At 39.5% G+C, this 27,193-nt stretch overlaps 2 protein-coding genes across 3 annotated transcripts in view; both read right to left on the reverse strand.

The window, feature by feature from the left end:
• Positions 1 to 18,946, reverse strand: part of LOC108795837 (cytochrome P450 2G1-like) — a 34,882-nt gene extending 15,936 nt beyond the window's left edge. Inside the window, exons 1-8 of one of the 2 annotated variants that reach the window (XM_018567152.1) lie at positions 18,706 to 18,945; positions 17,580 to 17,742; positions 15,905 to 16,054; positions 13,420 to 13,580; positions 11,902 to 12,078; positions 10,822 to 10,963; positions 8,658 to 8,845; positions 945 to 1,086 (exon numbers count right to left, since the gene is read on the reverse strand). In XM_018567152.1, the coding sequence (XP_018422654.1) occupies positions 945 to 1,086; positions 8,658 to 8,845; positions 10,822 to 10,963; positions 11,902 to 12,078; positions 13,420 to 13,580; positions 15,905 to 16,054; positions 17,580 to 17,742; positions 18,706 to 18,885 (1,303 nt within the window). In that variant the 5' untranslated portion in view covers positions 18,886 to 18,945. Of the gene's footprint in view, positions 1 to 944; positions 1,087 to 8,657; positions 8,846 to 10,821; positions 10,964 to 11,901; positions 12,079 to 13,419; positions 13,581 to 15,904; positions 16,055 to 17,579; positions 17,743 to 18,705 lie in introns of both variants that reach the window. The other variant, XM_018567154.1, reaches the window with a different exon arrangement.
• A 3,349-nt stretch (positions 18,947 to 22,295) lies between these two features.
• The window catches only part of LOC108795836 (cytochrome P450 2G1-like), a 22,814-nt gene continuing 17,916 nt past the window's right edge, over positions 22,296 to 27,193 (reverse strand). The window contains exons 6-9 of the mRNA XM_018567151.1: positions 26,031 to 26,172; positions 24,461 to 24,645; positions 23,862 to 24,003; positions 22,296 to 22,497 (exon numbers count right to left, since the gene is read on the reverse strand). Coding sequence (XP_018422653.1) covers positions 22,316 to 22,497; positions 23,862 to 24,003; positions 24,461 to 24,645; positions 26,031 to 26,172 — 651 coding nt within the window. The 3' untranslated portion in view covers positions 22,296 to 22,315. The remainder of the gene's footprint in view (positions 22,498 to 23,861; positions 24,004 to 24,460; positions 24,646 to 26,030; positions 26,173 to 27,193) is intronic.

Below are 27,193 nucleotides of genomic sequence, written 5' to 3' on the forward strand. Positions count from 1 at the left end.
TGAAGGAAGGCAAAAAAAGAAAACAAGGCTTCTTTGCATAAATGTTTACTAGCCCTTTAAAATAGGCCTTTGTCAACAGTACAGTGTAAGGCCCCATTCACACTGAGCAATTTGCATTTTGCGCGATATTACGCGTTTGCCGCGCGATATCGCGCAAATGGTTGCATTGAGCAACCTAGAATCGCTGCAAAATCCGCTCCAAAAAGGGTCCTACTGTAGCGACGCATGACCCACGACAGTGACGGACCGAGCCCCATTGAGATGTATTGGAGAGCGATATCGCGCTGTAAATACCCGCGATATCGCGCGGATTACCGCGCGATAAATCGCTCAGTGTGAATGCGGCTTTAATGCGGAAACCTCTTTAGTAGGGGTGAGCTTTTGGCATAGTCTGAAGGTATGCATAACATACTTGCAAATGATGGCATACATCTACCTCTACCCACCTGTGCTGTCCTCCAGCGATGACTGCCACTGCTGCAGATTCTACAGGGTCCCGCGGCGATCCTCTTTGGCCATTGGGCAATCATTGATTATGTAACTCTTGCCTATGATCACAGGAGTCAGTTACATCATCACTGGAACCTGGCCCTTCCTCTGCATTTTACAGTTATGAGTTGAGAGTGTACTCTACACAGCATCTGCACGTTATTTAAAAGATAAGCCACCTGAATGGTGTATTTAATAAAAGATCTTGCTTAGCCCTTAGTCCACAGATTTGCACTGAAAATAAAACAAAAATTTTAAGGCACAGTCACTGTGCTTTCCTACCAAACAGGAAGTAAAACATATATAAGTATAATGAACAAATATGAACACAGTGTATACATATAATTTAATTTTTTAAGTTAAAAATGTGTGATTGATGGTGTTATTATTTAGTGCATATATAAATTAAGTAATTATGATAGATTCACTTTAGTCATTACACGGTTGTCTGATACCTGCAGAAAATGGCATGAAGGCTTCATTCTTCTTAAAGGCTCCATTCTCATCAAGAAAGTGCTCAGGGTCAAACTCAGATGGGTTCTTGAAAAAATTAGGGTCTTTTAAGACAGATGTTAGTGTGGGAAGCACCAAGGTGTCCTGAAAAAATGTAAGTAAAATTAAATTATTATCTTACATTTTGTATTGAAGTTGAAGTACAACTCTCTTTTTGTTCTTTAATTAGAAAAATAAGCCCAGCATAGAAAACATAAAAAACCCCCCCCCCATTACTGTCTACTGACATTCTTCCCCACAGACTTACTGCTCTCAGATCGAGCACTACCCCTTTATCTTGTTGAAAAACAACTAGAATCATCCTACACACTGCATCTGAGCCCAGGCCATCATGGACACACACCTTGAGGATGCATCATCATCCTGATCTAGGGTCAAAGTACTCATGGACAAAGCAGCACTCAAGTCATGTGAGTTTTGCACTGTCCAGACAAAAGGACCAATCACTACTGCTGCTGAAAGTTAAGAGGAAGGACCTATGAAGTCATTGGACCAGCATAATTGGATTTTGAAAAGAAAATAGGTGGGGGGGCTTTAGGGTGAGGGTGGGTTGGCTTAAAACCTGGATTTGGACTGTATAATTATATAAAGAAGAAAGGCCTGTCTTCTTTTAAAAGTTGATGTTCTAGATGTTGATGTTCTAGCTTTCAGGAACAATAAATGGCAGGTTATCCTGCTCATAAAGTGGTAGTTACAAAGTTGTATTAAGGGTGGGGGTTTTGTCATAATGTGTAAGTATGCACATCATACTTGCACATTATGGCACACTTGCCTTACAAGTGTGCTATTCTCCAGCGCTGTCGGATCCATTTTCTTTTTTTTTTTCCAAATATTTATTTATTGAGTTTTCAAATTTAACATATCATACAAATACAAATAACAAAACATAATTCATTCCCACATACTTAACATAACACCTATAGTAGGAATCATCTCAATTGTTTTCTGTAGTTCCCTCCATATTCCTACTCCCTTAAAACAAATAAGTAACATATAACACTAAGACCCTAACACCTTTCTTCCTCCCCCTCCCCCCCAAGACAGACATTCCCACATGATCAGGGGTATCAAGAGTGTCGTAAATATAATTAGTCGCTAGGGAAGAAGTGAAAAGGACAAAAGGAAGAGAAGGAACGTCAAGTTAGACCGGATATCAACTCAAGATGAAATAATCCAGAGTTAGACTTCTTTTAGTTTTACCCCTATAAAAATCTCAGAATCTGTTGTGAGCTCATATAATCCCTCCATGGGCTCCACCTCTCCCCAAATAGCGTATGTCTATTGTATAAACGGGCTATGAGCTCTTCAGATCGCATTACGTTATTTAATTCTTCCACCCATTCAGATATCTGGGGAGAGCTGGTTGATTTCCAATGTCTGGGTATTACTGCCCTTGCAGCTGCAAGGATTGGGCCCAATAGGCCTTTTTTCCTTGCATCGGGCGAACCATGGTGTAGAGACAGCAGAGCCACTTCAGGTGTCTCCAAACCATGAAGTCCCGTTAGTTCTTGTGCTATATCTAAGATTGATTTCCAGTAAGATCTTATCATCTTACACGACCACCAAATATGCATCATCGTCCCATCTTCTACAAAACACCTCCAACACAGCTTGGAGTTTTTAGGGTTCATCTTGTATAGGTTATATGGACATCTATACCATCTTGTTAGTACTTTGAAATTTCTTTCCTGTGTTAGGGCAGAGATACTTGATTTGAAAGTTAGGGAAAAGATCTTCCTCCATTCCTCCTCTGTAAATACATGACCTAGCTCTTGTTCCCACACTTTAGTGTAATAGGGCAATGTTGGAAACATCTGTTTTAATATTAGATCATACAACTTAGACACCATATGTTTATCGCCTGCTTTATTTAAACATATCTCTTCAAAAGTGGTTAAATCTCTGAGCACTCCATCTTCTGTGGAGAAGCCATCATAGAAGTGCTTCAATTGGAGGTATTCCAGCCATCTACCCTTTTTTGATCGATTCATCGGGAGCAATTCCGAGAGTGGTCGTATTCCTTTCTCTGTTATAGCTTCTATAATTGGGGAGTGTCTGGTAGTCTCCCAAATCAAGAATCTTCTACGCTTCAGGCCGAATGGGAAATCTGGGTTCCCTAGTATAGGTGTTAGTGGGCCAATGTATGTTGACAGTTCAGATTTCCTTACCAATACATCCCATGTTTTTAATGTTGAGGAAATTACCAGAGATCTAGTCCAGCTTTTATCTCGTTTAATTGGGGGTATCCATGGGACAGAGGTCTGGGGTATATCCACCTCCGCCTGTTTTACCGACACCCACAACTTCGGGTTTCCCCTAGTAAACCAATCCAGCAATCTACTCAGGCCCACCGCTTGGTAATATATTTCCATATGAGGTAATCCTCCCCCACCATCTAATTTTCTTTTAGTCAATATGTCATATCTTAGGCGAGCTCCTGTTTTATTCCATACGTAGCGTGTCTGTATAGATTGCAGTTTTCGAAAGAATGTTCGGGGGATCCTCGCTGGCACCGTCTGAAAGATGTAGAGGAATCTTGGGAGGACGTCCATTTTAAATATGGACATCCTCCCAAGCCAAGAATGTTGTTTCCCCCCCACCTGTCCAGACGTATCTGAGTGGCGAGGGCAATTGCCAGATGTTCCATCGCTATGATATACAACATGGGGGACAGGGGACATCCCTGTCTTGTCCCATTTGTAATTTCCAACTTATTTGATAGTATTCCATTCACGTGTATCTTCGCCGTTGGGTTTGTATACAATACCATAATCTTTGATACTAGGGAAGTCGGTATTCCTATCTGCTCTAGAGATATTTTAATAAATTTCCAATCAACCCTGTCGAAGGCCTTCTCTGCGTCTAGAGATAATAGACACAGAGGGGTTTTCCTCGACTGAGCTTGTTGGATCAGGGAGATAGTTTTAATAGTGTTATCCCTCGCCTCTCGCCCGGGGACAAAACCTGCCTGCTCTGGGTGGATTATTTCCTGTAAGTATGGTTGTATGCGTAAAGCCAGAATTTTTGCGTAAATTTTCATGTCTACATTTATTAATGATATCGGCCTATAACTCGAGCATTGTATGGGGAAAAACCAAGCGCATGCTGAAGAATAGGATCTCGGATCACTTGGCTGATATTTCGGCCCGTGAACATTGTATGGGGTCCTTTTTATCCTTGTGTATCAATGTTATATAGGCCTCTTGGCTCTGACTTGGGAACCCGCTCCCATCGCCAATACAATTGAACACTTCCAGTAATATTGGGGCCAGTTCTCCAGCAAATTGTCTATAAAAAATGCCCGTTAGCCCATCGGGGCCTGGGCTTTTTCCCCCTGGTAATGAGTGGATCACCTCTATGACTTCTCTCAACAAAAGTGGAGTGTCCAATTTATCAATTGCTTCATTGTCCAATCTAGGCAGGGGTGTCTGGTATATATAGTCCAATTTGTCCTTTTGTTCCTCTCTCCCCTCTTTTCCTGTTGCATTTTCCCTAAGGTTATATAGATTATTATAATAGTTATGAAATGCTTCAGCGATCTCCTCTGAAGAGTTAACTATACCCTTATGTTTACAGTTATTTTTTGGGATATATGTTCGGGCCTGTTTCTCTTTTATCGAGCGTGCCAAATGCCGACTACTTTTGTTTCCAAATTCGTAGGTAGTTCGCTTCACTATATCCTTGTATCTTTGGTACCCCAGATCCAATCTTTGATGGAATTCAACTCTTTTTTGCTGAAGGCTATTATAGACTTCTATATCTACATTCTTTTTGTGTTGGCTTTCGAGTTGCTGTATATCTTCCAGAAGGGATTTGATTTCAAGTTCTTTTCTCTTTTTTAGACGTGTTCCGTGGGATATAAGTATCCCTCGTATTACCCCTTTCAGGGTTTCCCATTTTATTGATCGTGCCGTGGTGTCATTTTTATGGTCTGTTAGGAAGTTTACAATGCCTTGTCTAATAGCTTCTTTTATAGAGTCATCTTGTATTAAGTTTTCATTTAATCTCCATGTCGCTTTAAGCTTCATGGTATTCGGCGGTGTAATCGTGAAAAATATGGGTGCATGGTCTGACCATATTTGGACTCCTATATATGCCTTTATCTGCCAACTAATTAAACAATGAGACCCAAAAAAATAGTCTATACGACTATATGACATATGTGATGGTGAATAGCATGTGTAATTTCTAGCTCTAGGATGTAGGATACGCCAAATATCCACCAGTTGTAGATTCTGTAGGCATTGTTTTAATCTATTAAGCTGGGTATATGGTATATGAACTGTACCTTTAGACGTATCTACTTTAGGGTCCATTGTCAAATTAAGGTCCCCCCCTACGACCAGAATTCCTTCCATAAAGTTCCTCAAAAGATTGAGTATCTTTACTAGTGCCCTCATCTGACCTTTGTTTGGCAGATAAATATCAACAAGTGTATACTGTTTATTAAATATTTTACATTTAACAAAACAGAAACGCCCTTCATCGTCCCCCCGTTCCTGAATATCTACTACCGGTAATGAGGCGGTGAAACCTATAGCCACACCTCGGGATTTGCTCTGAGTATAATTACTCATATGCCATTTGGGATAATATCCCGTAGAGATCTTAGGGACTGGGGAACTTTTGAAATGTGTTTCTTGAAAAAAGAGAACTCCTACTCGTTGAATATGCATATCATATAGTATCTGTGAGCATTTTTGTGGGATATTAAGTCCCCTGACATTTAGGGATCCAAGTTTAATACTATTCATTGGGTCTACGTCCCCCCATGATTATCTTTCCTTCTTCCCTTTGGCCTCCCCTCCCTCCTAGCATTTGTTGATTATGTTCTACCCCCCTCTTTCTATCCCAGCCAATCCTCTTCTTTATCATAAAAAACAAACACAGCATACAAAACACTAAAAACAACAACAACAGCCACAAGTCAATCATCCCTAATAGAATCTGGCCTCCGTAAATTACAGGGCCTTTGCCAGTTATACCGGCTTCTATTCTCGGGAGGTAGCTCTAGCAAGGGTGAGTCCCATGCCATTTTTCCTTTTACATTTCTTTCCCCTGCTTTTCTCTTGTTCTTATTATCTTACTTTTATTAATTTATACCTTTTTATATTTTATTTTATTTTATTTTGAAAACATAAAAAATTATATCCATTAGTGAGAGGGGATTGGGAGAATACAAAAAAAAAATACATTACTAAACGGGGGCGAAATACATATATGCATACATACATAAATACATAGATTTCCCACACCATGGGGGGTGATAGAAGGGAGCGGTCTCCCCTATAATACCCACAAGTATATCATATCAATATTCCAACCGAGGTTAAGCGTTTTATCTATATCATCCACTTTATCTATTAGCTCTCTTATCCCTCTTCTCCTGTCTGTTCTGTCTCACATGAAGTTCCATTGGAGACCAAGGCTCCCATTGTGGTGGCTCTTTATATGTTGGCTTAGATGGATCAGGCCAATTTTCTATCTCCACATGTGGCAGTCCAATTTGGGACATAAATATTTCTATATCCTCTGGCGAGCGGGTAATAAATGTCCGACCATTTTTCTTGACACTTAAGTTAAAAGGGAACCCCCACCGATATTGGATTCCAGCTTCCCTCAATTTTTGCATTATCGGGCGCAGGCCCTTCTCTTTGCTAGTGTCCTTCGTGATATATTGGGGAAAAGCAGGGTCCTCGCTCCCCTGTATTCCATATCGCCTCTCTCCCTTGCTTTACGCATTAGGAGATCTTTAAGTTGCAACGTGTCCAACCTACAGAGTACATCTCGTGGCTGTGTCTGGTTTCCTGCGTGGAAACTTGGTATACGCTGGACCCTGTCCGTTGTTATCCGCTCAGAGGCACAGTCACCTGCATACATTTGAAAAATTTCCTGCACAGTCACTGGCAAATCACATTGTTCCACAGACTCAGGTATCCCCCTTATACGGATATTTTTCCATCTCTGACGGTCTTCTAATTCATCTAATTTTGACCATAGGCTAATAACCTGGCTATGCAGCCCCGCAATAGCATCTTGTGTCACTGATTGCGCTTCAATAACTGGCTGTACCACCACTTCAATAGCCTCTAGTCTCTTGTGGAAGGAATGCAGATCTGATTTTAAATCTTCCATACCTGTTTTATGTGCTTCTTCCAGCCTTTTAAAGCCTTGCTCCATACTTTCTTTTGACGGGAGTGTATTCAGGTATTTCCCCAAGGTTGTAGATACTATCTCCTCCACCTCTTTCATTGAGAACTGTTGGGCTCCTGGATCTCTGTCCCCTTCACCACCTCTGTATTTGCTCTGTCTGCTCTCACGAGTGCACTGCGGTGAGGCATGTCTGCCGTTCATCTCGCTCCTCACGTCTCCTCCAACCACTCCCTCTTGATGGCCCTTCTCTCCCCGCTCGCCGCTTGTTGGTAGATCGGCCGGAGAGACTGCGTTGCTCGACCCCGTCTCAGTCTCGGTGGTATCTGCTGAACGACAGGGGAGCATGTCACCTCCACTACTGCTCAATCTGCGGAAGTAAGTCCCAATATTTGACTTGCGATCGGCAGCACCAGGTACTGGCAAGAGGGAATGCTCTTTCTTTCTTTTTTTGCTGTTTCTGTTGTGTTTCCTCATGTCTCGAGCTAGGGCTTTACCTCATATCTCGACCCGCAGTGTTGAGAGAAAAAAGCTGCGCATCATCTCGAGTTCGGATAGTGGAGAGAGCGGACTCATACCGGCATGGAGAGTGGAGAAGGCGAACACAGGCAGACTCAGGATTCGATAGGTACTGGGTACTGGGGTTTTTTCTTTCTAGACACCCATCTAGTCTGGTTAGTCTGGTTGATCAGGCATGGGGTAGTCTCATGAGGTAATCTGGGTGATCAGGATCAGGCATGGGAGCTCAGAACAAACACGTCCTCACTCCTCCATTGCTAGACTCCTCCCTCCGATCCATTTTCATTCCTCTTTTGCATGTCTTTGCATGTCTTTCCATGTTTTTTCTGCCAAAATATCCCCACCTCCCAACAATCTTTTATTATATTGTTTTAACTTCCACTTTAAAGAAGCTGCACAGTGTCCTTTGACAATCATTTCCATTGTGCAAGCAATTTTTTAAGCATTTCTTTTAGCTGCGGTTAAAGAATGTGCAGAATGCCTCTTCAAATACTCATGTGGGCATAATCCTGCTTAATGGACAAGTAACAAACACGCTGTAGTTAGGTAGAGAAACTGGAAAACAGAAGCATCTCAAATAAAATTATGACATAAAATACTATGGTGCTGTCCTCAGCAACCAATCACATTACTTGCAGATTGACATTTTTACAAACTTGTGGTTTGCAGTTCTTGAGATGCTTTTTCATATTGCTTGCTACTATAATTAACTATAACTTTTTCTAAGATGCTTTGAAGTTGCTCTCAAGTTCTGTTTGGTATTGTTACTGTATGTTGTTCCTATTGTTAGGTGACTACGAGTGCTCAAGTAGTCTACTAATTTATATATAAAGCAATGGTCAAGAAATAATACCTCTCACCAACTAATTAGCTAGCCCTTCTTTACATGATTCTTCTGAAAGCTGCTAACCAAAGGTAAGTACACAAGAGTGCACTTTGCATTATGGCCATTTTTGATCATAAATTCCATACTTCACTCTATCTACCTTGGGAATGTGGTATCCCCGGAAGGTAGTGTCTTTGCTGGTAGCATGTACTAATCCTCCAGGTAAAATATCAGCAAATCTCTGGATCTCATGTATAACGGCATCTGTATATGGCATCTTGCTCCTGTCCTCCGCAGAGGGAAGGCGATCTTGTCCAATTATGGTGTCAATCTCTTTCTGGACTTTTTCTGCAGGTTATATAAAAATTATGAAATAAATGAGAAGAAAATGTCTGCAAACAAACCTAATTATGACCAGCAGATATGGTGGTTTGTAGTTTTATCAATTACTTTGCTGAAAGAAATATGGGGACTTCCACTTGGTACTAGCCATGTACCCAATACATATTCCATACCTATGGAGATAAAGCTTTCAGTGGAATCTGTTATAGAACAAAAGATCTGCAGGGTAGACTTGGATGTGCAATGACCAGCAATGGGAAGCTCTCAGATTTCAAAGGATGGAGCAAGGGAGGGAGTTGACAGAAACAGGATATGAGATCCAGTGTCACAGTCAGTATAGCAGAACAGAGGTCTAGCGCTACTGCAGGTAGTCAGACAAGTCAGAAGTTAAAGACTAAGAAGTCAGCCAGAGACCAGACAAAGACAGAAAGAGATGCAATAGAAGGACAGACCTGGCGCCGAGACATCATTCTCTTCATGCTCATTAGGCTGTGGGGGCACTTTCCCAAGCTCATTTTACATATGAAACACCCAAACCCAGCCAAGCAAGGAAGCCATGATCCAGAAAGGGAATACAAACAGTACTGGGATTTAAACAAGAGAACAGGCTGCAGGAGAAGAGCAATTATTGTAGGCCATCACAGAAAAGAGCTGAGAGCGGTGGTTATTTTACAACACACACAGGCACCATGGGGAACAAAAGTAGCCACCCTCCAGAAGGAAGGACAGTGTCAGCACCAATTCAGAGATGATTTGAGTATATCCCGCCGAGTGATACACAATAAGATACATTTGTGTTAATAGTTAAGGTACTTGAATGCATTTTTTAGATTTAACTCCTGAGTTTAGTGTCACTTTAATTTTTGCAACAAAACTACCAATTTCACATTTATCTAAATCTCACCAAAACTGGTCTCTAATTTCGCCTTTTGTGTTATTCACATATGTTCTCACCTTACAAGACTATCATAAATAACTTGTGTGTAAACAAAGTCACATTACACAATGACAAGGTGTGACATACCTTCATCAACCAAGCCATGCCACAGGAACTACATGGGATGTGTTAAAATATAAATTGCAATACATAGCCCCCACAAAAATGTTTTCCTGTTGTTTAAAAAAAACCTCTAAAAACAACAAAACGCACCAAGTATTTGAAGAAGGAACATAAGGTTATTTTTACTTATTTATTTGTTTAATTGAATCATGTTTGACCAAAATTACTTACCACATAAAATGTAAAAAACAAATCTGTTTATTGATGCATTTTGTTGTTATTTGATGATTTTTAGAAAATATGGAAAAAAGGCAAAAGAGCAACTTTAACATTTTTAACAAAAAACACACAAGCCTATACTCTGTGTTAAATAAAGTTTTAAATTGCTATATTTTACACCTTTTTATACTGTATAGCAAATAATCAAGTAACAACAAAAGACACCAGAAAAAGAAGGGAAAGGTCAAAGAATTAAAAAAAAACACAGTTATTATTTGATATGTGTACATTATTATACTTTGGTATTAGTATTTGAGCAGTAGTTATGCACAATATCAAACAATAAAATATAATACACCAGAAAAGGACATAATAGGACAGACTTTTTATTGTTTCTGCAGAAAGTAAAGCCATGGAATTAGCAGGTCCTTGTTTAACTTGCTGATCACATGGATGTTGTCTGTACACAATAGGTATGTCACATATCGTGTGACATGTGTGCCATATGTTTACAAACTATAGCAACATTATTAGCAGTTTAGATGAAGACCTGCTAATCACATGATTTTTGTTTGGAGATGAAAGAAGCCTTCATTTTACTTCAATGCATATTTCTCAAAATGGGGAAATTTTGTTGAAATATTGACCATGTCAGTTTTGATCATCACTATTCTTAAAGCACAGTTCTAACGACAAGATGGGGACAGTAGTGCCAAAGATAAGTTTAAAGCAGCAAATAACGTATGGGAAAAAGAGGTATTACCTTGTATCTCTGGGTGCTTCAGCATTATTATGAAAGCATATCTCAGAGTATTGCTTGTAGTCTCTGTACCAGCAAAAAACAAGTCAAGTACTGATCCCATCAAGTTTTCTTCATGAAATTCTGTGTTTGGGTTTTGTTTATCCTGAAAAAACACAATTATAGGTACGTGTCCACATTTACTATATATAATAGGAAAAAAATCAAATAACAAAAATAATAAAACCAGCTTCTGATGCAATATTTAACCCTGAGATTTCCTTTTTTTTCTACTGCTAGGTGTCCTCAGTCTCATGGCCAGCATCATGTAACCCACTTACTTTGAGCACATATACCAAGTTATAGGTGCTCCCCTAGTTATCTGAGCATCAGGAAGAAAGTCAATACCCTTGCTAAATAGCTGCAAATCTACAGTATAATCAATTATTACATATAAAATGACATATTAACTTTAAAAGTGGGTATTTGTGTGAAACTGGCCAATTCGATGTAAAAACCTTATTTCAGAGTATTGTTTGTCTGCCCTCTAAAAATACACTTAAGGCAGAGCCAGCTGTGCCCGCCTCCTCCCCCGTCCATTCCTCCAGTTAGAGAAATGGGGAGGGGATGGGGGGGAATCCATGCATGGAGCGGTGGCTGATATTCACCGCTCTCTGCAGGGAGAGGATCAGCATCTCAGCGACGGCGGTATGTTTTCGCTGACTTCCCAATCAATAGTGCCAACCTGTGACAGCTTCTTTGTCACAGGTCGGCTTCAATTTTGACAAGTGTTTTTATTAAAAACATTTGGTGCTGCTTAGAAGATGGCTAGTTCTTGTTCTTTTTTAAACATTCAACTTAAAAGACAAAAAACATTTCACCAACATTACATCATTGATTTTGACATAATCATTTTTAGATTGTAAGCCCTCACGGACAGGGCCCTCCTTACCATCTTGTCTTGAATTGTATTGTAATTGTAATGCCTTCCTTTTATTGTAAAGCGCTGCGCAAACTGTTGGCGCTATATAAATCCTGTATAATAATAATAATAATAACAACAATAATAATAATAATCATTGGATTGTCAGCCCCAGAACTCACCTCTTCCATCTTTAAGAGAAAACAGTCTGTAAAGTCCTGTGGACAGTTTTCATCCAAAACTTCTCTGTGGGACTTCTCTGTCTCCCTCACAAACACCCTTAGCTTTTCCAAATTGCTAAACATTTTCTGATGGGGTCCAGGAAGCTTTTTCATCAATTTTGGGAACATGCTCAAAAACTAAAACAAAAATGTAATTTTATCGTAGGAACCCAACACACAAACTTGCTGTGAATGTATTTCATGATATAGTTATGTGTTTAACTTTTTGGTGCCCTCACTGTAGACATTCCCCCATGGGCCAGTACCAATATTACATTTTGGGGTGTTGGTCCTGAGTGGAGACTCCCCACCAAGACCTCCATCAGCTAGGGGACCGTTAGTAACTAATGGATGTTAGACATCCATTGCGCTCATTTGTTAACAGGAAGCTGAATGCTAAAGGATTACTTGACGATGGGATAGTTATTGATTAAGTGTTTTTTTTTTTGCGTGAGTCCATGTTTTTTTCAAATCAGTAATGTTGTTCAGCTCATAAAGAACTTGCTCATTTAAATAAAATGTATCTCTTATAATCCTCTATTTTTAGTAAAGATGTGCTACAACAAACCATGTTGTTTAAGACAACACCCACCATTCACTATGGCCATCAATCACTGCCGTACCCCTCCGTCATTTACATTCACACAACATTATGACCACTAGATGGAGCCAAGGAGCAAAGGAAATAAATACTTATTTTATATGCTCCTGTGGTGTAAATGTTATATTTTTGCAGAACGAACTGTTTTTTAATACACCCCTTAGTGTGGTGGACTTAAAGCCCACAGGGAACTGTCACTTCCATGAAAGGACCAATTGGTTAAATTTCATTCCAAGGCAAAAACGTTTTAGTGATTTTCTGATGTCAAGCTGTTTGTCATTGGATTAGTTATTAATATTATTTTCAGTATAATTGCTGAATTTATTATATGATGTGACCCAGTGCAAACCAACTGTGTCTACTCTCAGGGAACTAAATGGTGAAATGTCACTGTCGGAGCTCCAAGCTTTAATCTTATCACACCCCCAACTAAAGAATAGTTTTTGCACAGTTAAATAGCCATTTCTACAATCCTGTGATAACAAAATCAGTGAGAGGCCCATTCCTGATACCAAGATATTGTGTTTATGTGGGATTAAGTTGGTGTATCCATTGGATTGATGTCAGATATAGAAACTGGGTCAAACCACCAATAGATCTTTATTCTTTCTCTAAACATGCACATAAATATGCATGTACATGTCTATTGTAGGTGAGAGTACAGAGAAGCACTTGTAACACTGGTTTTATCTGCCAAAACTCCAGCACAGCTCCTTTTGTGTTCCTCTTGGTGCTTAATCTGCCCAAATAAAATGTATCAGGTGGCAATTATTTCATTTGTATGGGTAACTAGCCATTCAAATAACAGATGTGGTGATTTTATACATGCACTTCATAGGAAAATACAAAACATGTATGGTTTGTGTTTCTGTATTTACCTGACCAGATCGAGAGTTCAGTGCGCTTACGACTTCCCTGATATATTGCAGAAGGGTCATAAACTTCTTGTCTTCATATTCAAATCTCTTCCCAAATACAATTGAGCAAATGACATTGGAGACAGCCAATCCCAGCAAATATGTTGGGTCAAATGGGGTTTCTATTGTCAAAGACAAAAACCAAGTCAGTTTTTAAGGCATTAAGTAGAGGGTGATGAAATCAAGTGCATGATACAATACAAAAGTCCTTGGCACTCTACCAGGCAGCAATATGACCTGTGTAATGTTTCTAGGTGAATTCTAATGTTTCGGCAGATCTTTATTATGCAGTCCTACTCCGTTGTTTCTGTTGCTGTATTGCTGCCTGTGCATGAAGATTCTTTAGCTGCCGTTTTTGCAGGTGTGGGTGTATCATGAGTTTAGACCATAAGGAGAAATAGGAGAAACTCCAAGTAAAACTGCTCTGAATTTATGTCATGCTACAGTAATAATGTAATAGTTAGCGCTCCTATAAATTAGATTAGGATCTCTGGATTCTATTTTACCCAGATGGAGTCCAGGACACATGCAGCTTCCATATTTCTATGAAACTAGAGCTAGAAGCAGATTAACTAGATATTCTTTCTGCTTTGCAGGATTGAGGCCTAAGAATTTTTTATTGTGTTGCTTAGTTGGTGACTTGGCCCTCTCACTGTGCAACCCACCATATTTATTTCAATTGATTGAGCTGCCATGTTTTTATTCCAAATTCCCATTAACACGTTGACCCTGACCCTGAGTAGAGCTTTTTTTTTTTTACTTTCAGAGTAGATTATTACTTATCTTAGTGAATGCAATCCTTTGCAAAGGATACTCAATCAGAAAAAGTAAAAGAAAAATTGGATTGCATGCACATGATTGGATTATTAAAGTCACCACAACTTCACCTCATTCACAAGGCTAACTGCAATCATCCAATAATGTGCAAAAAAAAATCTTGTTTTTTTTTTCTTTCTCTTCCTTGCAGATCATTGGTTATTCTTTGCAAGGTGAATGTTTACTTTGTTTTATCTCATTCGCCAAGCTAATTCACTGGTAAGTGACAATTCACTGTATGCTTTACTTCTAAAATAAATGCACCCTATTATCTCATTCTATGTTAAAAGGACACTATTAAACTAATACTGAAAATTTATAAAATGTAATACGTATGTAACACAGTGGGATTCAACAGTTATCTTCCTCCTGTTTTAATGAGGAATATCAATATTTTAAATATCAATAAATATCAATATTTATATTTCTAATTACCATTATATTGTATTATAAAGGTAAGTAACCTAAACATGCAATAACATGCAATGCCCTTTTAAGCACCAACCTATAATCCCACACATCTGTTGGAAAATACGACCTTGCAGCTGGATACAATAATTCTGTAATTCAGCTATAGAAGTAATCTACCAAACTGAAAGTGTGGAGAGATGGAGTTCCATTGTAACCAACGCTCCTGATCCTTGTGTGATATAAAGGAGACATGTAATGGATATTCGTATGAATTTAATTAAAGTGACATTAAAGTAAAAAAAAAAAATTCCCTCCCCCCAATGTTAATGTTAGCACTTACCTTACATGATGTCTCTTAATCCGATATTCCTCTTCTTTCCTGATGTTTTCATCTGTCCCTCCAGCTCTCCGATCCAGCACTGACTCCTCTGTCCCTGCAGGCACTTCCGATCCCACAGTGTTTGCATGCGGGTGCACGCTTCCATAGACTTACCTTGCGTCTCTGCTTGTCTCCCGGCCGAAAAACCGAACTGCGCATACGCCCGCCGCAAGATGCTTTACGGCCGTCCGAGCAGTTTCGGATTCTCATGACAACGGGGTAAGTTTAAACCGCTGTTAAAGCGTTTAAAAAAAAACAAAAAACTTTTTGATTTGTCTACTGCTTGCTAGCAGTAGATATAGGCAAAAAAACCAGAGGGTTTAGATCCCTTTAAATTCGGACGTACTGATGCATCCGAATTTCTGGATTCTAATGCGTCTAAATGCAAATGAATCCGAATGGCTGTTTAACTAAAATTCAAATTGATTTGAATTTCTTTCAAAGCAAAACTAATTTGGACATGTGACTGTTCTCTGGCTTAACAGATGGGTTTTATTTGCTTTTGGGGGTTGCATTACATGCACAGTCATATGACTTTGTTCAGAAAAAGAAAAATTCGAGCAGATGCAAAATCTGAATAATGAACCAAATAAAATTTTGGATCCAAATTCCGAAAAATGAAAAAAACTATTTGAATGGATCCAAAATGAAGCAATTTTTTTGCAGGGTTATATGTCTAGTATAAGCCTATGTCGAAAGTAACTGTCCCATACAACATTCACAAAAAGTATATCAAAAGTACCCAAAGGAAACCAATCTCCCTTCTTTTATTTTGTACTATAAATCTGGGAAAATAACAGGTGGGAAGAATGACAAACTGACCCTAATGCTGTCACCTACCTTTGTCTTTCATGAATTTCTCTCTCAGGTTCTGAGCCTCTTCCTGGATCCTTTCCTCAATACTTCTTTTCCCCATTCCAAAATTTCTCAAGGTCATTAGAGAGAAGCGTCTCATTGTCTTCCACCTTTCTCCATTACTCATGACAATCCCTAGAATATTGTAGAAGAGTGTTGTTTCGAGACTGTACCGACAGCACCTTAATGAATATTAGTACAGCATACATCTGTATCTGTACTGTATCTAATGTGAATAGACAAGTGGTTTCACTAGAGACCCATGTGAAATAGGTTTTATGCATGTTGGGAACAGGAACCAACCAGATTCTATCTCTTTTTATTTTAGAAACTTACTGGAAAGAAAGATAGCTTGAAACAACATTGATTATTCAGGGCAAATATAGGCAAAAATAAGTTTTGCCTATAGATATACCAAAGCCTGGCATCACTGGACATGAAGATTCCAAATATATTCAGTGGTGCCCATTCACACCTGAGAGTCATACTGCTGCTTGTCATGCAATAAAGCACATGAGCTTTTTTGGGGGGGAAATGTACATGTTGTTGACCCCATAGACACTAGCATTACAGCACAATTTTCACACATTTGTTTTAGCATTTTTCAAAGAACTGTGGCAAGTGACAGAGGGCCTGGTAATAAATTGGGCTTGATGTTTTGCCAGATTGGGTGCTCTGATTGCACAAGAAACCACAACACTGCACAGAAAACCCAGGAGGCAAAAACAAGGACGTATGATATCATAGATGATACTGCTTTATATAGATCAATGCAAAAATGCCTGAAGCTTGAAAACACATAAAAAAACACATGTAAAATACTTAAAAAATACATGTTCTTGAGTGGACAAACACACAAAAATGACTTAGGCTAAGTTCACACCTAGGCGATTGAGCTGGTGAGCTTTTTTCGCGCATTTTTGTTTTGATTTTGCTTTGTAAACCACGCAGTTGTCAAAGCATAGAGATGTGTATGGGACCCAAACTGCACGACAACCATCCGAAAATAGCTCCTGCACCTTTTTGCGCAGCAGGCGATTTCTACCGCATGACAAATGGCAAAGGAGTGAACAGCTTCCATAGACTTGATTGCATATTTCTGTTTTCTGCCATATCGCGCGGCTAAATCCGCACGATAATTCACCTAGGTGTGTACCTAGCCTTAAGCAGCTCTAAAATAACCTTTACACTGATCTAGGAGCAAATTAGACAGAGTAAATACTGGTATCTATTAGGGATGCACAGATACCAGATACCATAATTTGTACAAGAACATGTAAAAGGTAAAAGTACTGATACTTGTCCAAGTACTCACAGATACCAATTACCTTTTCTTTAGTGACATGTGAGAATTGTTCCAAAACAATGAAGACTAATGATTTCAGGACAGTGGTGGAGCACCAGGGCCCAGTCACAGCTGCAATCTCTGCGACCCTGGTAGTTCTCATGAAAATGCCAAATATTGGCACTGGTATCTGAACATCCCTAGAATCTATCCTTACAATGTGCATTTCTATGCAGCAGTATATTACATTGAGTAAATTGTGATCAAAGTGAGTACTTCTGTTCATGTGCATTGTACAACATGCATGAACACAGTGGTACCCTCAACCAAGCATTGTGACAGAATTTAAAATGTATAGTGTATTTTTATGCTTACCGTAACCTTTGAATAACATAGTGATCATCTCCAAATCTCCTCTGTTGCTGAAAACATCACTGTGATCTACCAGTGCCTCCTTCACCGCGTCATATCCAACCAGTACAACCACAGGAATGTTGGCCAGGTAGCAGGTGTACACTGGTCCATAGGTCTCACTTATCTGTAAGCCATGATAAAATACATTGTTCATAGGAAGACAAAACAGCAAGTAAAAAGGAAACCAGAATGCTAACCATTTCTGAAACATGTCAAATATTTCCCCATTGTACTATGCTCATAACAAGAGACTGCTGGCACATTTCAAGAGACTGCTAGAGATGACTAGACTAACAGCATGCTTTTGAGATTCCATTCACACCTAATCGTGAGCATAGGAAGATGATTTACAGGCTTTTTTGTGTGTTTGTTTGCACTTTTTTCAAGTTTTTTTATGAGCATCTTGTAGTATAGGAGCAGAATTGTGTGCTTTTTGGCCCAACAGACTTTTTTAATGGAGTGCCTAAAAAACACGCGTTTCCCAAGCATTTTCAGGAGCTGCCATTAAAGTCTATGGAGTAAAAATGCATGAGGTGTAAACAGGGGCCATATAAAGTAATGTGATTTATTTTGTTGAGCGTTGGCGCAATTAGGGCTCATTCACACCACATTCAGATCTTCTTCAGACCAGACCAGATTGTTTTCGGACCCAAAATGCATCCTAATGTGTCACTATGCTATTTCTGGCCTCTGTTCACATCAGCGAAGTCCGTTCCAGACCAGACCAGAAAAATACAGCTTGTCTCATTTTGTCTGGTTTGGAATGCAATGGAACTTTGGGCAGGTTCACACCATTTTCCAGACCAGGTATGGTGTGGAAAATGGTGTGAAACTGTCCTTAGGGAATGAATGGGGCCTAATGGATGGCTATAGAACAATAAAATGTTATAAGAGACTGATAAAGATCACCCAGAAATTCTGTATGTGCATACCAAAGCGCAGAAGAATAAAATGTGCAAAATAAACATATTGAAGTTACGAAATTAAAAAATAATAAAGTGCAGAGTTGCAAAAAACAATATTAATTTGACAATGATTAAAAATCCCCTTCCTCCCCTGTAATAACCAATACACATGTAACTATTACCTTCAATAAGGCTTTGGGCATTTCTGTGGTGCTCAGCTGCAATATATTCCCCAGCAGGGGCAAAGGTGTGGGGCCTGGAGGGAGATTGCTGTGCTTTACTCTTCTCCACCATGACACAAGGTAAATTAGAAGAGTGACTCCAGTAGCCAGCAGAAGTGTTGTTCCTATTCCCAGCGCCATCCTGACGGTAACTAGCCCCGAAGCGTGAGCTATTATACTTGCTTTACTGTATTTGAGCTTTGAACTCTGGCAGCTTTCCAACTGAAAATGTGCATGATCAAAGAAGTAGGGCGTTGTAAGGATCTGGTGCAGTGTTTCCTATAAAAGTGAGAGCTGTACACAATGTTATATAATTGTGTGCTATGGGAACAGTATCAGACTAAATGGAAGCATTCCACAGCATTGAAACAGAGAGATAAGGAACACGAGGTGCAACAATTTCATTCCTGGAATGCACACGGTATAGCACTATGGTGGTGAGTCACATAGCCGTTCGCACTCGAGCGTGTTCTGACATGTTCTAACTCGCACTCGCCTGGGTGGCAGACCACTTGACTTAGTCCTTATGGAGAAGTAGAAGGAATAACACATGGGTATATTGCGCTGTTGGTGGAAAATGAGTGACAGGTGTTTCAGATGCCTGGTTCCCCCACTATGCTTTGTGATTTTTTTCCTTCGGCCTTAGGGTTGCCACCTTTTCTTCAAGCCAAACCCGAACACTGTAGCGCTTCGCGGCAATTTGTTTGTACAGCATACTCTATGCATGTATTTTGTAAATAAATGACATTGGAGTTAATCACAACTTGCCAGTGTGTCGCAGGTCCCCAGACAAAGCAGTACCCATATACCTTGCCGCACTTCTTACCAGATATACCAAAAGTAACGGGTGCTGGTAATGACTGCGGATGGCGCTGCTCACAACATAACAACAATACAGATGTCTCCAGCACACCGGCACCAAGATCCCATGTTACTGCAAATCCATTTTATTGATAGTTGTCATTCAAACGACAAGCGCTTTCTGGGCCGCGCCGGGTCCCCTTCATCAGGCTCAGAAATGACATTCTAAATGAAACCCGGACGGGTGGCAACCCTATTCGGCCTACATTTCTATAGGACATACGGTAGTAATGACATAGGCCTCTGCGGAAACGTCCAGAGCACACGGAGGGGAGAGATGCAGGCATCCAATGGTCTCCAATGTAAACACAAGTACCAGTCAGTATAAAGCCTCTTCTTTTGCAGGTCCTGCTTTGTAACAGTTTTTTAGCCTGCAACTAATTTGCTGACCACATAAGATCCAGCAGAAGTTCAGAAAAATGGTAAACCTGTGCAAAAATACTTTTATCAACTTACTAACTCTTATTACCTGGTGTCCCACTATTTCATAGAGCCATGGTTCCCATACCTTGAACTGATGATGATCATATGGCCTGAAGCAGTTGTATACAAGTTAGAATAATCCGCTCTGTAAATGTAAACTGCATCTATGCTAAAAGCCATCAGTGTTTGATGCACATTTGCCTACATGGACATGGTTGGCATGGTTAATCCACAGTTCTGCTGAGCAGTTTCATCATCAAACTGTAAATAGATGCACCTAAATGTGTCAGAGGAAGTCTCTGGCTCATATGAGGCTATATGGATTCTTAAAGAGGGGAAAGAACCAACTGATGGGATTTTCAGTAAAATGAATTAAATGAAAGCAGCTTGAATTTAATGTTTATTTGTTAAATAAAGATTTAATACAAATTATATAAAAGATCAGTTTACGTATGTACTACAAAAAACTAAACATTATTGACCAAAAACCAGAGTTTCTATTTAAGAACATTATAATTCATGGATAAATTCTAATAGATTTATGGTTAATTCTATAATTTATAATGATAATTCTATAATTTACAATGTAGTTGTGCAGAGTTTTAATTTTAGTTGATTTTGACTCACCTCACTTGACCTCTCTATTCTAGTTTTTTTTTTTTTTAATGTTTGTATAATTGAACGTTTCTTGGGTGCCATCTATTGGCACAAAGCAGAAAGGACAACCACATGTGCATGAAGGCTGCATAGTGCTCAAAGTCTGATCAATATACCTGGGAACTTGTGAAAGTGTGTCAGTGTGTGTGTGTGTGGGGTGGGGATTTGCCATCATTATCAGTTTGGTAGTAGTTTATCATTATCAATATGATATACATATCAAACTTACCATCTGTCCTAGATTTGCAGGGACAGTTCTTATTTTTAGGCAGTTGTCCCACGAGGCTGGGTCCTTCAGACTTGCACCTACTGTTGTGTTAGGGAAGGCTTCCAATTACCTATTTGCCAAACAGAAGACATGGGATGGCAGCTTCCTTACCCACAAAAATGGAATGCAGAGGTTGTGATTCAGAATGATTTCCCAAACCCCCCAGTGGGGACACAGATATCAATGGATAGTAATTTTTGTCTATTAGACGAACAAGAAAGAGTTAATTCCTCCGCCAACTCTTTATTGCCCTCTTGGTCTCCATCAGAAGATTTCTCCTCACTTCCTATCCAGGTGAAAAGTGTAGATATCATCAGCCTATAATCAATACAAGTTCTATATATAGCTCACACATTTATACAGTATGTACATGGAAGCAGCTCTGTTTCCTAAATACATATGCAGGTTGCGATTCAGAAAACAATGGACGCTCTATAAGGCTGCCTGTAGATATTTCTGGATATGGGTGTAATTGGATCACTTCTTGAGTGCTTCTACTAAATGTTTCATGTTCTTCCATCTTCAATATACATTCCACTAACGTATGTAGGTAAGAAAAAGCAAATATGCCCACATTGTGGGATTGCAGGTGAAAGACATAGTGGCAGTGACTAGGCAATAGAGCAGCATCAGGTAATTGCCGCAGTGCTGGTGGTAGCAGCAGCTATGAACAATGAAGTCTCTCCAGACATATAAGGCTACTTGTGTATGTTTCTCATTCAAACACCAGTTATGATGTTTATGGGCAGGTTGCAGAGCATGCCTACTGGATGATGTATCAGAAACTTTCACCTGTGACCATGGTGCAGTTGTGGTTCTTTCATAAGATGATATGTGATTGAAAGATGTTGTTTGCACATTCTTTGCTTACCAGGAGTTTTATTACGGAATAATTGCAGAACAAACTTTTGGTTTAGGTGTGTAATGTGTATATTATAGCAACAATCTGGTGACCTCCAAGTTCAAAACCTATGACCTTCCTAGGAGGCCATGTTCCATTCCTGTAATGCCTCCCCCTCAGTTAATTACAAAACGAAGCCCCCTACCATCTACCCCTCCCCCTTCTCCCGATAATTACAAAACTGAGGCAATACACCAAGCATGTTTACGTATTATTGATTTATTTTTTCAAAAGCCCTTCACATAAACATATTGTTTATAAACTGACTCCCATAGTGTTTCAAACAGAAGCATTGCTATCAACATGGTGGAAATATATGTTTTGTCATGATCTCATATTCATATATACAGTAGGTGAGTGCTGTGAATGCCCTGTAAAGAGGAAAGTCAGTCACCAGTCACACTTTTTCTTAAGCCAACTCCAAACTCCATACTTGACTTTAGATAAACCTTACAAAATCTCTAGCGAGGAATAAAGGCAACCTTATAAGGCTTGGGTACGTTTCCCAACCCAGATACAATGGGTGTGATGTCCAGCTCTTCCAGGGGAACAGGAGACTTCAGGTCAAAGTTCTGGAGAACATTGACGAGGAACAGAAACAGCACCATGCGAACAACTGTTTCTCCAAGGCACATTCTCTTTCCTAAAAAGTGAGATGAGACTTAGAATAATGAAGGTCAGTTTCACGTGAGAAGAATCTTTCCCTTACCTACCAAAAATATTATTAAGTTTGGTTTTTCCATTGCTATTTAAAAGATTTACACATACGTCCTCTCTTTCTATTAACGCTTTACTAGACAAGTAGAGAGTGGAACTCTCTAACAGCAACACAGGAATAAAAACACTTTTTTTATAAAGAAGGAGAAGGCTAGGACCAATGTCAAAATTTTATTTCTGTGTTTCTCTCTTTCCTGTCTGGTAGAACCATCATCTGTGGGACAGTTTGTGAGGAAAAACCTCTGTAACAGACCCCTGGATAGCTGTAAAACCCAACAAGTGTTACAATCCTTACCCTGCTCCATCTAACACTAAAAGAAAAACATTTTTGACTGGACATACACTTTAATAGTCTATTCCAACTTTTTTCCTTATGTGTCCACACTGAAAGCTTGTTGACTGATAATGGTTGCTGTAGTTTTCACATAACCATTTCATATTACCTTTTTAAATAACCAATTAAGATGTTTATAGCAGACCTTATGCATATAAATATAGGCTAAAAAGAACTGTGATGTTCAGCATTTAATGATGCTTCTAGGACTAGACTTTTACTGGGCTATTCACAAACGACATAAGGGTGAAGAGTTTGGAGAAGACAGGAGAAGTAAGCATTTAGGCCAAAAAAGTTTTGGAAAAATTCTCTAATTCAGGTCACTTTCCAGTTCAGCTATGTTATCCTAAATTGTTCACTTCTTCTGCCTTCTCCAAACTTTTTCACCCCTTTCATTAGCCCCAAGCAGCGTGTAAAGCTTCCCACACACTGTAACATGTCTTCTTTTAACCAGTTGACATCCGCGGTGTTAAACCCCCTTCCCATCCAGGCCATTTTTCAGTATTCAGCGCTGCGGTACTTTGACTGACATTTATTCCGTCATGCAGCGCTGTACTGAAATGAATTTTATACCCTTTTTTGGGGACAGATAGAGCTTTCTTTTGGTGGTATTTATTCACCACTGGGGTTTTTATTTTTTTACTATATTAAGGAAAAATTACCGAAATTTAAAAAAAATAACGGGTGTGTGCAATGGTCGGGTCTTTTCCGCCCGTGCGTGCCCGCTAGGGGGCGCGCGCGAGCAGAAAAAAATTGCCGTCCGGGGACGGCAACCGGCCAATGCAGCAGTGCCGTCCGTCCGTTTTTTTACTACGGGCGGATGACAAGAGGTTAATTATTGTTAGACTAGGTGATTAAAAGACATTTTGTATTATTTAACCTAAATGTAGTGTATTGCACAATCAGATTGTAATATGTGTGGCCAGCTTTATAATAGTGGGTAGAACTTAGTCTACCTGCAGACAGGGGCATGAAGGCGCTATTCCTCTGAAACTCTCCCTTATCATTCAGGAAATTCTCCGGGTTGAATTCTGTTGGATAATTGAAGCAGGTGGGGTCTTTAAGGACAGAGGTCAGCATTGTGATAACATTGATATCCTAAAAAATGACAAATTGTTATCAAAATATTTCCACCAATTGTGCACATTGCGCATATTCAAGAGGACCTGTATTATGTTACATTTTTAAGCATTTGCATAAAAAGGCCAGCTATATATAAATGATCTATTTGTGTTATAGTCCCAGTTACTCCAAAGATATTGGAGGGAATTTATCAAAACTGGAGCAATCAGAATCTGGAGCAATATTTGGTCTGACTGCGTGCCTCCACAGCTGGTCCTGACAATCATAACATTTAAGTTCAGGTCCACTTTAAAAATACAGATGGAATATAACATTTTAAGAGAGAAACAGCAGCCATATGTAATTATGGACAGGCTTTCTAGAACAATGGTGCATTATGACAGAGGTCTAAGATGCAGGAGTTGAAGGAAGCAATGAAGAATGACAGGAATAAGACAGGTAGAGCGCTTCTCCCCAGTAGAAATATATAAACCTTTGGTAAGGTGTATCCATTCAGTGTGACTTCTGCTGTGGTTCTCCGAACAGCACCCATTGGAATCAGATCTATGAATCGCTGCATTTCATGAAGCACAGCTTCTGTGTATGGCATGTTATTTCTGTCTTGAACTGTTGGGCTACGTCGCCCGATCACATGCTCAATTTCCTTTTGGACCTTGGCTACCAAAGAAAAAAAAAGATTTATTAGGCAGAGGTATTTTTTTTAGGCTGCTAACGCAGATAATCATGACACCATAGAATAATAATTCTTCTGTAATATTTACACAAGGGATAATATTCCTCTACTGTAAAATAAAAAGACATAAGGCATTACCAAGGTGCTTACTAACCCTATCAACCCACAATTGTATTTATAATGGTAAACAACAAGGAAGCTCCTTGGAAATTTTCTAAGATACTGAAAGCAACCTTGTCACAAAATAGAAATACCCCAAAACGTTTCCCTGCAAAAGAAGAGAGTAAATAATTACCTTGCCTGCTTCCCATGGTACTGACCACTGCTTAGTTGAAGATAAATCATCCTCAGTCTGTTGAGAAACCAGGGAGGTCCTGCTGACCTCCATGTTACTGTAAAGCACAGTTAAGGTTTAAAGGACCATGGAAGAACCATTGAGTACAGCAAGAGATTGTGAGATTGATGACGGAAGTGTCAGTTTCTCAACAGACTTCATAGGACACTTTGTACAATGGAGCTGCTTTTGGTGACACAGGCAGCATGAGATGTAATTAAGGTTTTGTGGCTTTTCATTTTTACAAGAGTGTCACTTTAATAATTGGTGCAAAGTTAAAATTAAGATACCATCCAAATTTCCCACATTCTAGAAAATTGATTACTTTCCTAATATGCATGTTGCCAGAAGGAGAAAATAAATTGAAGAGCCAAATATTCGTCATTCCCCAAGGAGCTTTATGTGTTGCCCGCATTGGTGACAATCATGGTATTGGTGGTGAAGCCTGCACAAAATTTTGTGTTGGGACTTGCCACCCAGCATGTGGACAATTTAGTTTTCCTTGGGTAGAACAACACTAACAAAATCCAGTAGGCACCCACATCTCCTTTTCCCCACCTAGCTATGTGACAGAAGCCTATTTTTGATATGACTGCCATGTTCTCCAGTGGTAACGAAATGATGAATCAGATAGGCTATGTCAGTTCATCTGTAAAAGGTTGTAAGGCTCATGATCAAGAGTTGATGCAAGGCCATGCTGACACTGTATCTATAGAGGCAGCTATGGTTACCGTACAGGCTGGACTTCAAGCATGTCCCCATTTGTTCATCTTCATTACATGGTAGATTGATGTGATGGGACTAGTAATTTACACAAATAAAATAAGCCTGTTTTATGCAGGTCAGCTAACTGCAAGCGGCAGAGGACACTGCATTTCTGGCAAGATCAACATGTATTTTCTGTGCTTGCAGAAAATGTTCTCACCCTGAAAAATTGAGAACCAATGCAGCTACCACTTCTAAAGACTAGTAAGCTGCAATATTTTACCTTTTTGTCCTCGCGTTATGCTTTAACCTCTCCTTTATAGCACTTACCAATCACCTCTGGGTATTTCATTACGACTAACAGAGAGTAGATCATTGTAGTAATCATGGTCTCTACTGCAGCGAAGAATATCTGTACCGTGCTCGCCAGCAAGGTCTTCATGCAGAAAGAACTGTGTGGGTTCACTTTCTCCTAAATAAGAAATCATTGCAGTAAGCAGAATAATTTCAAGTACAGACTGTATGTCTTATAACATTACTCTGAACTTGCTTTATATTTTATAAGGACACAATATTTCTTCTCTACATGCTACAAATTCAATTTCATGCAAGCCAGTTGCCATAATACTTCCCTTCGCCTACAAACTCTCTCCACTGTGCAGAATACAGATCTAACAGGCTTAACTAGTATGTAAATACGACTGTGTGTAAAGTGCAGTAACTGACACCAATCAGTAAGGTTTAGTTCTGTCTTTTTTTTTAATATAGTAAATTGAAATTAGATCTAAGAGGGAATTTCCTTCACGTTAGAGAGATTTCCTTATACTTTCCCATCATAGGAAGTGATGGGAAATCTCCCTAATGGGACTTGGCGAAAAAAGCCTAACATTATTATTATACAGGATTTATATAGCGCCAACAGTTTGCGCAGCGCTTTACAATTTTACATGGGTTTGTACTATTTCCTGTTAGTGTGTCGTCACTATGTACAATGTAAAAAATGGCTTTAAATATACTGAAATAACCCAATGAGATTATTTATGAATGAACGACAAAACTTGCAGAGAAAAAGCGAAGCTCTAATTCATAGCAGCCAATCGTGCCAAATAAAACAAGAAATCTGTGTTATTTCTCTTGGTACAATCTCAGTTTTTCTAATTCAGTTCAAATACATTTGTGAGAACAGTTTTACTTGATATAGAACTTGTATTTCTGAGCAGCCAGTCTTGTGATGATGATGAAGACTTGCAACAGGCATGCTTGGTAACAGACATGGGTCAAGACATTCCCAGAGCCTTCTGACTGGTCAGTGGAGCAGCAGCTAAGACCAACAGCCCTGCTCACTCTGTTATTACCTCCTGTCAGCCTGTTTACTGTGCACCACAACCTGACTGGCTTCTAGATTTAGCCATCCATCTCCAAGTCTGCTGTACAGGTGATTAGAGGGAGCAGATATCAAGATATATTCAGGCAGGGACCCTAGTTGCGCATAT

The sequence above is a fragment of the Nanorana parkeri genome, unplaced genomic scaffold (assembly GCF_000935625.1).
Source record: "Nanorana parkeri isolate BGI_ZX_2015 unplaced genomic scaffold, ASM93562v1 scaffold1015, whole genome shotgun sequence".
Classification (NCBI taxonomy): Eukaryota; Metazoa; Chordata; class Amphibia; order Anura; family Dicroglossidae; genus Nanorana; species Nanorana parkeri.